The 15,255-nt window shown below is 32.4% G+C and overlaps 2 protein-coding genes across 2 annotated transcripts; both read left to right on the forward strand.

Moving 5' to 3' along the window:
• The first annotated feature begins 1,789 nt into the window (after positions 1–1,789).
• LOC124932015 (WEB family protein At4g27595, chloroplastic) lies at positions 1,790–4,311 on the forward strand. Its single transcript, XM_047472611.1, has 3 exons — positions 1,790–1,822; positions 2,082–2,238; positions 2,334–4,311. The coding sequence occupies exons 1-3, from the start codon at positions 1,803–1,805 to the stop codon at positions 4,161–4,163; spliced, it is 2,007 nt and encodes a 668-aa protein (XP_047328567.1). The 5' UTR covers positions 1,790–1,802; the 3' UTR covers positions 4,164–4,311.
• Positions 4,312–5,475: 1,164 nt separating this feature from the next.
• LOC124932672 (protein HESO1-like) lies at positions 5,476–15,157 on the forward strand. Its single transcript, XM_047473337.1, has 10 exons — positions 5,476–5,637; positions 6,556–6,689; positions 7,057–7,245; positions 8,335–8,511; positions 11,087–11,271; positions 12,349–12,444; positions 13,052–13,097; positions 13,941–14,047; positions 14,316–14,417; positions 14,497–15,157. The coding sequence occupies exons 2-10, from the start codon at positions 6,671–6,673 to the stop codon at positions 14,941–14,943; spliced, it is 1,368 nt and encodes a 455-aa protein (XP_047329293.1). The 5' UTR covers positions 5,476–5,637; positions 6,556–6,670; the 3' UTR covers positions 14,944–15,157.
• Positions 15,158–15,255: the final 98 nt, after the last annotated feature.

Below are 15,255 nucleotides of genomic sequence, written 5' to 3' on the forward strand. Positions count from 1 at the left end.
TAGCGATATTGAATTTGGAGGATTGAACATATGGAAACAGAGCTTAAATGGAATCGGAGCAATTTGCTTGTTCGGAGTCGCTGCTGCAAACTTCTGGTTGATGACAAAGTTTTTATCCAATTTCTTACATTTCTATCTCATAATCATTCTTCAAATTCATAAAAGAAATGACTCAACATGTTTAGTCGACGAAAAGAGGGTGGGCGAGAAGAGGAGATGAAAAGAGGGTGCATGTAAATTAATTTTTTACACCATGTCATGTCAAATAAAATAAACGGAGCAAACGGAAGTTTAATAAAAAACCTCAAATGGTCAAAAGTTTGATAGTTCGAGCGTCGTAGGGCTCAAATTAAAGTTCGAGCCTTATACGGTAAAAACGACTCAAGTTCGAGCCTCAAATGGTAATTGGGCCTTTTATAAATTAAAATTATTATTATTTATTTAAATAAATTAATATAATATTCTGTAATTATATGTTATTTACTGTTTTTTTTATTAATTTATATTATAAATTTTTAAAATTGATCGGTATAAAATAATTAATTATATATATATATATGTAAATAATAATAATATATATTTAATATTTTTTCAAACGCACAGGTAAAAAGTGAATCTTAAGCCTAAAATAAATAAATTATATATATATAAAATATTATCTCATTAATTTAGTTGAAAAAATAAAAAAGTAAAACAAAAATAAAAAATTATTTTATTTTTTCAACTAATATTATTTCATTATCTTTCTCATCCTTTTACTGAAATTCCTCTACAATCATTTATCTAAAATATTATTTAAGAATACTTCTATATTAGTTGGTCAATTTTTCAATTAAATTATTATTATTTGGTTTACTGATTCAATCTAACTTATTAATGACCTGTTCAAATTATTATGTTTTGATTTTTCATTCTCCATTTGTTTCATTTTAAGATCAATTTGATTTAAAAAAAACTTAGTTTGATATTTACAAAGTGAAGTTTAGTTAGAGTAAAGGTAAACAAGCAATCCGGACATCCTATTTATTTATATTGGAGTAATGCAACTGCTGGAGGATAGATTTGGTGAAGTATATTTTATACTAAACCTACTCTTTTTAGACATTTATTTGAACAACACGTTAAATTATTTTAATTAGAAAAAATTAGATCTCCAAACTAGTCATATCATCTCTCAATATTCATTTTTTAATCCATTATTGGTCAACTGTCACCTAACGTTTTATCATTTCTTTTTTTATTCATTCATTATTATATCATCAAATATCATATATATCTTGAGTAATTAAGATAACTCATAAAATCAAATTCTCAAATCTTATCTAAATAATATTTATTTTCTTTTAAAAATAAAAATAGACAGAATTACAAAAATAGACATAAATAAACATTAACACAAATTCATTATTTGATATACATGAGAAAGGCAATTCATTAATATAATTTCATATTAGTAAAAAAAATATGAATATAATTTATCTATAATAAGTAATACACTTTAATATATTTAGTATAAATTAAAAGATTTGAGATGATTTTATTTGGATTAATATAGTAAAATCATTATAATATTAACTAAAAATACTATTATATAAATCAACGTGTGAGCACATACAGAACTTAGTCTTGCCGTTACTTAAAGTTCGTTTTAGTTGTAAAACCCGCCAACCGCGGACTTCTTCTTCTTCAATCGCTTCTCCGCCTGCGATTGCGATTGCGACTGGGAGCAAGTTTTCTTATCTTATATATATATATCATTTGTCAAATCTGCATAATATTCCAAAGATAAAGGCGATTTCAACATGATGCGTTCAAAATCCAGGTACTGATTACTGTTTATCGTAGAAGATGACGAAGAATCGTCATGGATGATCCACCTTGTTTGAATTGAATTGAATCTTCCTTTCTCTATTTATAGGATCAATGTCGTTATGAATCTTCCTTCCTTCCTTCCTTGTTTTACTTTATATAGCTAGCCATTGATTGTTTTGGATTTGAGGCTGCGGCGTATATTGCTCGTGACCGATATATCTCTGCCACTGATGATAACCTTTCTGTGATTTTTCGGAATTTTTTTTCAGATTCGGTTCTGGAAGGAGCCATCAATCTGTATTTTCCAGGACTTTTTCTGCATCCAAGATTTGTAGAAGAGATACATTATTAACGCAGATTGACTCAAACGCACTTAAACCTGTTGACCGAGACGATCCTTCTAAGATCCATCGTTCTTCGTCTCTTGTATTGTTTCTTTCTTTTCTCTTTTTACTGTATTGTTAAGATTAAGAAGATGTTTATGGATTGATGATGATGATGAGATTTATTTGATTGAACAGAGAGGACATTCTGCAAGGATGCAGCAGTTACCGGAGGAAGAGGATGATGATGAAGAGCGGAAGGAGGAAAGACAATTGTCTCCTAAGAAAATTGGAGAGATGAGAGCGGAGATGAATGCGATGAAACAATCGATTGAGGTTTCCGAAAGAGAAATGAGAATGAAAGAGGATGATATAAAGTCAATGAAAAACGATCTTCAGAAGGCGAAAGCAGAATTTGAGATGATCTTAGCGGAGAGGAATAATGAACTGAACAGATTCAAGGAATCCGAGGCTCGTGCTATGAACTTGATATCGGAAAAAGAGATCGCAGCTAAGAACCTCACCGATGAACTGGAGAGAGTGAAGCAATCAGAGGCGAAAACGATGGAAACAATTGTTTTTCAAATGAAACTGTTAGAGGAAACGAAGACGGAGCTAGAAGAATCCAGGTACGAAATCGCTTCTCTTACGGACAAATTAGAAAGAAACTTACCAGTCCGATCCATTATCAACGATGAAGATAACCGCACAAACTACGACGATATCGTTTCAATGAAACAATCAATCGAGAGTTTACAGGCCGAGCTTCAACAAGCAAGAGATGAAGAAATGGCTGCATTAGAAAAAGCAAAACAAATCCATTCACTGAGAAACGAGCTGAAATCTGCAATAGAAGCAGAAGAAAGGAGTAAGAAAGCAATGGATGATTTAGCCATGGCGTTAAAAGAAGTCGCTACGGAATCAAATCAAACCAAGGAGAAACTTTCATTGACAGGATTACAGCTTGAACAAGTGAAAGCCGAAGCAGAACAATTCAAGAAATTGTTAAGAAACAACGATGATAAATACAAGAAGCAATTAGACGATTCGAAGAAAGAAATCGATTTCCAGAAAAACGTAATCAGAAGATTGAGATTAGAAGCTGAAGAATCCCATCTAGCATGGAACGATAAAGAAATGGGGTTCGTCATCTGTATCAAGAACGTAGAAGATGAAAAGAGTCTACTTCAAGAAGAAACATCCAGAGTTGCAGAATCTCTCAAAGCAAATGAAACCACCATTAAAACCCTACGAGAAGAGAATCATAAACTGAGAGATATCCTGAAACAGGGTCTGAAAGAAGCTAATGTAGCTAAAGAAGAAGCCGCCATTGCTAAAGAAGAATGCTCAACGCTGAAGGAATGTTTAGCCGAGAAAGACGAATCATTAGACATAATCACTCTTGAAAACGAACGGCTTAGAATCAACGAAGCGGCAGGTAAGGAAACGATAAAGGAATTAAAGCAATTGCTTTCTTCCGCCACCGCCGCGGTTCTTCCTAAGAAGCCGCCGGAGGATGAGAAATGTGCGGCGGCGGCGGAGGAGGATAACGTGAAGAAGAGATTCAAAACGTTTAGTTTCGACGTGAGTGAGTTGAAAAGAGGGACGAGTGAATTCGATGAAGATGATTTTATGGAATGTGATAAAGTATTTGGTGTGGCTGAGGAAGATGATCCAGCGAGAGCAGAGGCGTTGAAAGGTTCGATATTTGATACGGAATTGGATTCTCCGAATTCGCCACATACGCCGGTTCATAGAAGGATGTCGTCGCAGTTTATGGATACGGCGGAGGGAGATTTGCATTCTGATCAAGATACTGCTGAACAGTTGGAGTCTGATCATGATACGGATAACAGTGAAGGACGGCATTCGCCGAGGAAGAGGAGAGCTTTGTTGCAGAGGTTTACTGATCTTATAAGGATGAGAAAAGGTGGCGGCGGCGGCGGCGGTGGTGGTGGTGGTGGTGCTGGAATTAGTGGTGGCTCATCCCATTCTCATTCACATAAAAAGGAAGTATTTGTTGAATAGGTTTCGCCGGCGGCCGGTTGGTTCTGTTTTTTCACAAGGTAATGACATTATTTTGTTTTACTCATCAGAAATGTTGTATATATAGACTTGTTTACTACAAAACACATCAACATTATTGTTTAGAAATCAAGTTTATTATTATTGTTATGTATTTGCCGATTTGAAAACCAGGTTTTGCATTTGTTATTGATTATCTTTTTTTACTCGAATTTCTCCCGGGCAGTTTAGCAATTCATGTCACACTTATCATTGATTTAAATGCAAAATAACAATTGCATAATTGCATATTGATAAAACAAAACAAAACAAAAGGCACCAATTGAGATAAGAAAATCTTAGTTATTTGAAATGGATGGTTAGTGATAATTTTGAGAAGGTAATGATTTTTTTAGATAAATTTTTAAAAAATATTAATATATAATAATAAAATATAAAGTATTTTAGTATTTTGGTTATTGAGGTGTTTTATAAGAGAAATGATAGTTAAGATGTTTAATATTTGGTTTGAACCGAATATTCGTCATCGAATTATAATTTATCGAATTGGAATAAACCGAATTCAAATTTCATTTTCGATTCTAATTTTAAACTAATTCGAATTCAAATACATTTTTTTATTATATATTTTATTACATATAATTAAATAATTATACATAATTTATTATATAAAATATTCAAATTTGATTCGGTTTTGGAATAGGCTAAAAAAATAAAAATTTTAAACTCAAATCAAGAACTAAAAAATCGAATTAAAGTGATATAATTTTTTCGATTTTTTAGTTTTGATTTTTTAAATAATCAAAACTATGATAATCGAAACTATTCAGAATTTCTTCCTAAATGCAAATATTATTTATATTATTTTTTAGAAACTTATAAAACTTTTATTAATTTTAATAAAAAAAAAAGGCTACCTAACTTAACAATGCTTAAAAAAAAAAATTGGCCCAATTGAATATTTAAAGCTAGAAATTTCATTCGATTTCAACAAATGAGTATTCTTATTTTAAGTGACATTTATTAAATTAAATTATCATAATTAAAAAAATATTTATATTACCGCTAAGATTATAAACCCAAATTAAGTTTCATTACAAATAAATTTCTTAAACCCAATTGATTAAATTTTTATTACAGCTAAAATCGTAAATATATGCATTTGTAATGTAAAAGAGGGAACTTAAAAAATAATTTCATATTTTTTTAATATAATTATTTGTTTATTTACGGCGACAAATTGATTAAAATAAACAAATTCACGTAAGAAGACAAACTTCTTTTAAGAACAAAGAAATGCTCAGCCAGCCCAGCCATGTTCACTCCTCCCCTGATTGCTTATACATTACAAACCCTAAACCCTAAAATATAACAAGTGTAACAGTCACTATTCTTCATTCAAGATCGATTCGTCAGATTTTGATTTTAAAATGTCTAGTTATTTTTTGTGGAAGAAGATGATTGAGGGCGGTAACTGGTAAGTTCTTAGAAATTTACTAACTAGTTTTTCCACTCATCATTTCTTCGCTGGCTTGTTTGACTATGAGTAAAATAAGGCAGAATCTATTGAATAGGTTTATACTGGTACATTATAGATAAAATCTTATGTTGATGTATATTGCTAATGATTAAGGGGCTAGATGAATGCGCATGATAACCATGCGGAATTCTTTAGGCTTCAAGGTACCGGATGCTTTAGGATTCTTCATCCATGATAAAAATGGGTTATAAATCTCAATATGGGGGTGAAGATTATAAACATTCTTAATCTTAAAGTTTATGCTATCCCCAAAAATAGAGTGTTAAATCATTATTGTTAGTTGTAAAAACCTTGTGAGTAAGAAGGTTTTAGATTTGCTGAACTTTTCAAATGGGAACACCCACATATAAGAAGGGTGGATTAAGTTAGTGGGCTGGATAGATGTCACAGAGATATGTATGGTAGTGTTTCCTGTTGGGGCCATACAAAGTTGTGGTTGTTTTTGGTGAACACAATCTCACTACAATTCTGGTCACCTGAGCTGTAGTCTTAAAAAAATGGAGCATTTTATTAAAATGGGTATCCATATCATCATTATTGCATTTCCTGTCATGGTTTTATTTTGGTTTTTGAGTTATACGGGTAGCCCTCTTTGCTTGTTTGACTTAATACATATTTGATCCGTCATGACTCTGATATAATCTCTTAAGTGTATATATCCTTGTGAGGATATAGCTGCTTCTAATTATGCATTGCAGATTTTATTTGTTAATAAAAGGTGTTTTTCATTTTAAATGAATTATGCATTAGCAGCATTACAAAAAAATTCGTTATTTTTGTCACTCATAAACATTCTTTTGTCAATGGAGGATTTTGTTGCTCTATGGTGACTCATGTAAAGTAATTGCTTTGCAGATTTAACCGGTGATCAGCTGATACATTTTATACGTGGGAGTTTGAAATTTCCTTAAGTTTTTTCCATACCAATAAAGTGCTTTGGCTGTTGATTTGATTCATGTGGTTATAGGCCATGGTAATCAAGGACAAAGGTCAGTGATCCCAACTTGATTTGATTTGCATATTCGGGACTTGCTAGTGTAGGTCATCATGTCACCCATGGGCTGGGTGGTTTTGAACGTTCAACATCCAAACTGGAATTTCATTTAAATCTGGAATGCCACGTCAATTCTTGAGACTTGATTTTGTTCTTATACAATATGGCTATTTTATTTTACAATACATGTGTTTAGCTATGTTTATCTCATTACACACTAAACATCTATGATTTTGGCTGCTCAATAACTTATAGCTGTCCTAATCATCGATTCAATATTGCGATCTTACACACCTGGTGATTTCATATATCTATGATGCATCTAACTGAATTAATTGAATGGTTTGACTTTGATTTGATAGACTTGCGCAAAAAGGCTAAACTGCTTGAGAAGAAGAGATTGCAGAAATACAAAATCAGTGCTGAACAGTTACTTGTACTTGAGGAACTACTAGGATATATTTATGTTAATGGTCAGCCAAAGGCAAGTGATTATTACAATAGAAAAGATCTGGTGCGGATTTTCAATGAGATATCAAAGGAAATTTATGGTAACTTCTTGTACCATTCTTCTAATAACTATTACCTCGTGCACATTTATTGGGCTTCTTAAGAATTTCTGCATAATTTGATTTCAACAGTTTCTGAATAACTTTAGAGCACATGTTTGATTTCATGTAGATTGTTACTATTATTGATTCAAGGATTGCAAAATCTTCATAAAAATAAGTTAGAAGTTCATTATCTAAATTGATGTTAAATTTATAAAAATAATAAAACAAATTCAATTTGATTAATATTTATTATTTAAAAAATAAGATATAACAGTAAAGGGGAATATGTAGCTATAAGTTAGAATACTCATAACGTAATATTAAAAGAATAACATGAGAATAGTTATGTTGTAAATGTAATGAAACAAAGAGCACCAATTTATCCAAAATCATAAACAAAATATTTGATAAGGTAAAAGTACAATGAAGATAAAAGGATTGAAATTAAAATTAAATATAGATTATTTAAAAACTACAAGATAACATAGAACATGACTGACTTTGTATTTCTTCATATCATAAAGCATAAAATTGAATGTAGAATATATATTTAGACATTACAAATGATGAGCTAAAAGAATTGATGAAGAATTACATATCCTCATAATATTTATATGTATCCTTAAAATTCTAGCTTAAAATCTTATTCTAAATACAAAGGCTTCTGTTTTAATCCTCATCCTTAAATATCTCATTTAGAGTTTTATTTAGACTCTATTATTATTTAGTATCTAACTGGCTGAAAATTAACTAAGGAGTTAGTGATTAGAGTCTTTTTATAATTTTGTGGGAAATTTGAGATTTCTTCTTGTGTTTTTTTAATTTTGTTTTAAAAGAGAAACTTCATTAAAACTACAGGAGGCTCAAAATCTGAGTTAGCAGTAGAACTGATTACAAAACCAATTTACGAGCAGTATATCCTAATATTAACCTTTAATGTTTCTGACATAATTCATCATCTTCTCAACGTTTTTTTGTGCCATTGACCTGTGTGATAATTAATTGATAATTTGTTAGTTCATGCCTTCGCAACTGTGTTTTGATGGGGATTGACCAATTCAGTTTTGTCACTTGCTATTTGTTCAGGGAAGCTGGGTGAGATACCGGTTGTTGTCGGTTTTGGCTCATTCTTAATGGACATCTTCACTGCTAAAAGTGATCTTGATTTATCTGTCAATTTCAGTGACGGCACTTCTGATTTTCCTTTGGAGAGCAGGATTCAAGTTCTTCGAAAGTTTGCAAAGAAGTTTTATGCACTTCAAAGTAATTCTTAATGCTTACTAATACACTTTAGCCTTCTTGCTTTTGCTGGAATGTGATATGTTTCAAGCCTTACCCCAAACATATTTTGGTAGATTATTTCCTTTGTTTGCTTGGCAACTTAACCATCTATAGTTTTAGTTAATAATGTCTTTTTGTTTGACGAGTCTAAACGCCAATTATGCCCCTAATCTGTTTTGAAGGAATATCATCAGAAAGTACTGAAGTAATTATTAATGCTATATTATTCTTAGAAATCCTATTTGGTTTAGTATTTGTCTCATCATATATAGTTCAATGGTTAATGAGAAAATTAAATTTTATCCTGAAAATCTTTATGTTACCACATGAATATTCCTAACTATTTATGGTCAGAGACTGGATGTTCTCTGTGCTTGCTTCTTGATCAACAAGGCCTTCTTTTCTATTTTTAGGAGCTACACTTTTTTTCCTGCTTATTGTCTACTCAACCGTGTTTCTGCTGGTTCCTAGAGACTTTAGATGTACATGTTTTATTTAGGTTTTTTTCCTCTGAAACGGATACATTGTCTCAGCAGGTATATGAAAGAACAAAGATACAATATGTGCAAGTTGATAAAGTTACCTTATGGGTAAAACACTCCCTAGTTGAGAAAGGCATTTTGTGAGCTAAAACAATCACCTAAAACACAATTTGGGAGCTTACTGAAGTCATGAAGATTTTTGGGTATGAATAAATATTGGGTAGACTAAATGCTGCTTATTAGTCATTAGAAAGGTGCATTATGTAGATGACACCATAGTAACTGGAATGAGGGACGAGTAGCATGGATTAAAAAGAGACTTCTAAACAAGTGTGAGAAAATGGAACTAAGGAAGAGTACGTTTTTATTTTTTGCAAAATGTTAAAGTAATTTCCAATATTAAGGTGGCATTGGTTGATTACTAATACCAACAAAAGAAATTGAATGTTGAGCAAATATCTACTTTTGATCCAAATGTAGGTTTTGTAGAAGCTAAAGAAGATCTAGATTTGATCTAAGAATTCACCTTTATCAGACTCAACTAGGCGTATCATGCGGTGAGCATCATCAATTATCCAAGATAATCTCATCACCATTATCTTACTCAATGATCCATTGGTGAAAACTGAAAGCCTTTTCAAGACTAGATATTTTGTTAAAATATAGTTATGCTCTTCTTGTAGAAACTTATGATAAAAGTTACTATGTAGTTTCCTCAGTGGATAGAAGATCATAAAGGTTATTGTTTTTCTTAAAAGAAATATAATTACATGGACGAGCGGAAAACAAAATATAGTGGCAAGATCATAGATATAATCAAAATCCATGTTGCTCAAGCATTCTATGTAATCGTCTAGTTGAAAATCATTCTAGATGATTTGAAGATCAAATATAAAGGTAGTGGGTGACAAGAAACACAGTTATAATTGTTACCCATAATGCTTAACACCATGATAGTACAAGGCATATTAAACTGATAGACATTTAAGTTAAATGATTTAACTAAATAAAGATGAAGAATTATCATGTTTCTCATATGTTGCATAAGAATTATAACAGACTTTGTTAAAAAAAAAGATTGAACAGTTCAAGTTCCTATATACATGTATCTAAGCTAGGAATGAAAACAGCTATTACTCAACTTAAGGAGTATGTAATTGTAAATTAGCTATAAGTACTAAGTAGGTTGCATTTTATGGAGATTCAATCACTTAAATGTCGGTATTAAGTCCCATTGTTGACGTATTCCATAAATGAACTCTAGTTGAGGAGACATTTAGTTTCCTTTTGTCTTGATTGCATTTCCTTTTTTACCGATGTAACTAGTTTTCTCTTTAGAGATGAGATATGCTATTAGAATGAAGAAGACCATCATGTTAAGAGATGAGCTTGACCTAATGGGCCTTGTTAGTATTAGTTATTATATAATTAGGTCTGACTAACTATTATAATAGGAACTTATGTAATCAATTTCATTATCTATGAAATACAAAACATCGAGTCTTCTATTCTCATATTGTGGGTTATTCTTCTATTCCCATCCTCTTCTATTTCTAGCAAACCCTAGGAGTTTGTTTCATTGGTACCCGTCCATTACGTCTCGCAGCAATGTCTCTTCCTATGGTAGAACGGTTACCGCACAACCAACTCATGTGGACGTTGGCTCCTAGAGTGTGGTGGATTGTTATTACCAAATTTAGTGAGGGTGAGAGTTAGTTAATGGGACTTGGATCCCATACTAGAATTATGGGGTTCTAGTATGGATTTAAATTATTTAATCCAACTAGTTTTTGTATTGAGCATACAAGCTTTGTTTCATCAATAATTGGGTTCTTGTAGTTAGTAGCTGATATACTCTCAGCTCTACATTTATATGAATATCTAGATAATGATTTTTTTTTTCTACCTTTGCCAGAACCAGACTCATTAATTTCAATTGGTGAGAACCATTCATAATCTTTCTGCATACTTGACTAACTCTATGCTGATCGTCCTCCTTTTCACGTAAAGAACTTACTTCAGCTTTGATTTCAGATAGAATCAAATTGAGTAGCCAATGCATGTGTGTGTTGTAGGGAAAGGTCATGTTACTGGGGTGCAGCCAATCTTGAGTGCCAAGGTACCTATTTTAAAAGTTGCTGACTATGGAACTGGCATTGAATGCGATATATCAGTCGAGAACAGAGATGGAGTTCTTAAATCTCAGATTGTTCGCATGGTTTCTTCCATCGATGAAAGATTCCAGAGGCTAAGTTTCTTGGTAACAAACATCTTCTCATCTTTCCTATTCCGTGTGTTCACTATACTCACTTTTTTTATGCACCCATACATGTAGTTGTGGATGACGATGCAAGAAGAAATTTATTTTGCATCGCCAGCTATATTATCTTCTGAGCATAAATCCCTTGCATGTTTGTCATCCTGTATGAATAATTTTATTTGCATTATTCCATTTTATAACTAGTTTTCTTGTTCTCAAACTATTTTTTTTTTGTAAACGAAGCAGTGGAAAAGAATTATGACTCAACAAGTTTGTAGTGAATCTCTTTGCATTTCGTATGCCTTTTTTGCCACTAAAACAGGAAATGTTGACAAAACCTTAACAAACTTAATCCTTTTTGGAAGGGTGACAGTACACAGTCGTTCAAAACAAAAACCTTTGCTGAAATGACCTAATCATGATGATGCCATATGGAACTTTCAACAAAAGGAATCCTCACATTTCCTCTCCTCAGTGATTCATTGGAGGACACCCAATGCTTTGAAGAAACTTTCTCCAAATTTGTGGGGTCTCATATAAACACGTGTTCTCATATACTCTTCCATTGTCTTCAATACTGGCATAATTTACTAACACTAAACCTTTGGTTGTAAACCTGTAATATAGCAAAAAAAACTCTGGTTGTAATGAGGTATAACATAACTTACTGATAACATATGATCAACATTTGTTATGCTTAGAAGGCAAACTACTGCAAAGTGCAAGAGTCCCTCCATATAACGCGGCCTTAGAAAGTGATTATAGTGTCTGGTTCTCTTTTGGTGCATTCTGATGCACATGGCAAATAACTAGAGCTTGGCTATCATGAAGGGGATCAGAAGAAGTCGCGGGTCACTTTATTTAGCTCAAATTTTGAAGTGATGGGACAGAAATTTATCAGAATGTTGAAATTTTTTATCTACTAGATTTAATGTTTATGAATATACAAGAATTTACCCACAGATGGATCTGCTTGTTAAAATTTGTTTACCTTTCAATTTGTTTCCTACATATTCCTTGTTTTATTTTCATCCTACAGATTTGCATCTTACTATATTTTTTTTTTCTTAATTTTAGATGAAAACTTGGGCAAAGGCACATGATATAAACAGCTCAAAAGATCGTACTCTGAACTCCTTATCCATAATATCATTGGTTGCATTTCATTTGCAGGTATGGGTATTACATATGTTATTATTGTTTCACATAGCTCTTGGTTCATGTTAGCTGATTAAAGAAGCAATCAGAAAGTGTTAGGCTGATATACAATTGGCGTGCTTCTTATGTGCTTTTTGAGTTTTCTAAATCCCTTACTTTTCTAGTAGTCAAAGTAGGTTTTTAATGTAGATGTGACAATCCAGCTGACCCACAGTTATTTTGGGTGTTTTTACTCATGGAAAACTATTTTATCTCTTCTCTCTCCCTCTCCAAAACTAGAAGAATTTGACTATTGTTTTTTCAAGGCTTCTTCTATATGCTAACTCTCCTTGCTTTGTTAGGTATACATTCTCCAATTTTATTGCAATTTGTAGAATCCCCATCATTGTCCCTTATATGATGGATAACATACCATCAGAGATTCTGCAGTTTGGTCACACGTTAAATGTTTCTATACTTGATTTTGGTTGACCATCACAAGTGCCATGCAAATTGAAAAGTCTAAACATCTTCCTTCGCTTATTTCTTTCATCTCTTCCCCTTACTGCTTGAGGTTTATTCATGCTTTTGTCTGTAAACAACAGTTATCGTCTTGATCTAATGCAATTTCCTTGCCTTGCAGACTTGCAAGCCTCCTATATTGCCTCCTTTTTCGGTGGTGTTTAAAGGTATTAGCCACAGCCTCTCGTTAATGAAACTACTGCAGGATTATGGTAAAAGAATAGTTTATTCTACTTTGGAATGTAATTTACAAAAATCATCAATTTCGATTTTCACCAAGAATTTCTTAGCTATGATAAGTGGTGGTATTTCAATATCCTCTAAGTAATAACTTGTAAGTGCGTACTGCGTAGGTTATAGGAAAATATGATGAATTAACTCACAATCATTGTTTATTTGAATTAAGTTAATTTCATATTTGTTATTTAAAATTACTTAAATATTTAGATTCAACTCAAATTAAGCTAAAAATTCTAGAATAATTCGGTAAGCAATGGTCGTACTTAACTTAACTCGGTAAGCAATCCGGCGAGAACGTCCAAAAGATTACTTTAACCCCTGAAAATTAAACAAATTATGTCAGTACTATAAGGGCAAAATAGTCTTTAATTACTTTCTCCACAATAGTTTCACATCTTATCAAATCATCTTAGATATAAAGTACTTTAAATTTTGATATAGCTCAAGTGGAAAGAGTCTTTACCTAAGAGGTGGATGTCTTAGGTTCGATTCTCACTTGAAATGCCATGATTTAAGATAGGGTCATGGCTGTGAGATGTTGTTCTGCTTAGATATTTTCATTTAATTTTTCGGACTTAACTCGTTTCCGTACTTAAAATTCTGTATTCAACATTTAACACTTCATTTGAACCACTGCAGTCTTATCCTTATACCTGCCTAGAGAGGACTGTTCAAACCACCATGAATTTAGGATGTTATTAAGATCTGAGAACTGTGCAACTGTGCCATCTCTATTAATTAAGAGAATTTTTACGTTCTAATGATACCAGATGGAGCTAATCCAGTGGATGTGGAGAAAATAGTCAAAAGCTTACATGGCTATGGGAAGGAGAATAAAGAATCCCTTGGTGAGCTTTTTGTAAATCTATTAGTGAAGGTATGAATTTCTTACCTAACAAATTCTCTATTGTAAAAAAAGCATCCAAACAAATTCATATTTTTCTTTTTGGGAAAACGGCTTAGTGCCATTTCATTAAAAACCCCAAAAGAGGGGGAAAATTCTATATTGAAGAGTCTTCAAGAGGCTTCCCCATTAATTAGTCATACAAAAATTGACAGTTTCTCATATGATCTAGGTCCAGAAACAGAAAGTCATCTTTTTCATATGGAACTAGAAAAATTGACCCTTTTTTCCGGTGTTGTAGCTAGCATCAGTGGAGAATCTGTGGCGCAAAGGTTTATGTGCGAGCTCATACCAAGGATACTGGATACGCAAAACATGGGATTCCAAAATTAGCCATATGAGTGTAATTGAATCGTTACTACCTACTATTATCCTCTAGTTTAGATACATTTTCTCAAAACATAGCCGCGTCAATGATGCAGGTAGAGGATTTCACCGATCGATCTGAAAACGTATCTAGGGCAGTGGGAGAACCTCAGCTAAAGAAGATATACAAATGCATCCACCTCTCTCTTGAGCACATTTCATCTTACACTGTTGGTAAGATTGACAAGACAAAGCTGAAGGAATTATTGTTTGTTTTGTCGAAACCTGATGTAGCTTCAAACAAACCTATGTCAAAATACAATAAGAAAAGGAAAGCGGAAGCAGGTCGTCTCAACGATATGAAAAGAGCAAAGTTGGTTTGTCGAGGAGGAGGAGGTGAAGGATGGGAATCGTCGACAACAGAAACGAAAAAAGGAGGCTGGGATGCGGTTGGTCCGAACAACGAATGTAATATGAAAGTAGTGGTGCTGGGAAACGGTTGGGGCTCTTGGGGTGGTATTTCTTCAAAGGGTTGGGGCTCTTGGGGTATGACCAAATGCTGATTAGCCAATATTAGTAACAACCCTTGTGAGATCCAAGGGCCTTTTTTGTGATTATTATTATATATATACTTAAGTGCTGAATCCTTTATTAGTAAACTATGAATTGTTGCAAAACGAAAGTTTAATATAAAAGAAAAAAACCAGCAAATAGTTTGAGGATAAGTTTGTAATTTATTTATTGTAATTTAAAAAACGGTAGTTTGTTCATATTTAATTTACCGTTAAAAAAAGGAAATAGTTACCATAGAAACAAATTGAAATGAATAAAATACAAATTTATTCTTGATTTCATAACAGTTAGTATTATAACCA

Source organism: Impatiens glandulifera, chromosome 3, assembly GCF_907164915.1.
Source record: "Impatiens glandulifera chromosome 3, dImpGla2.1, whole genome shotgun sequence".
NCBI classification, from domain to species: domain Eukaryota; kingdom Viridiplantae; phylum Streptophyta; class Magnoliopsida; order Ericales; family Balsaminaceae; genus Impatiens; species Impatiens glandulifera.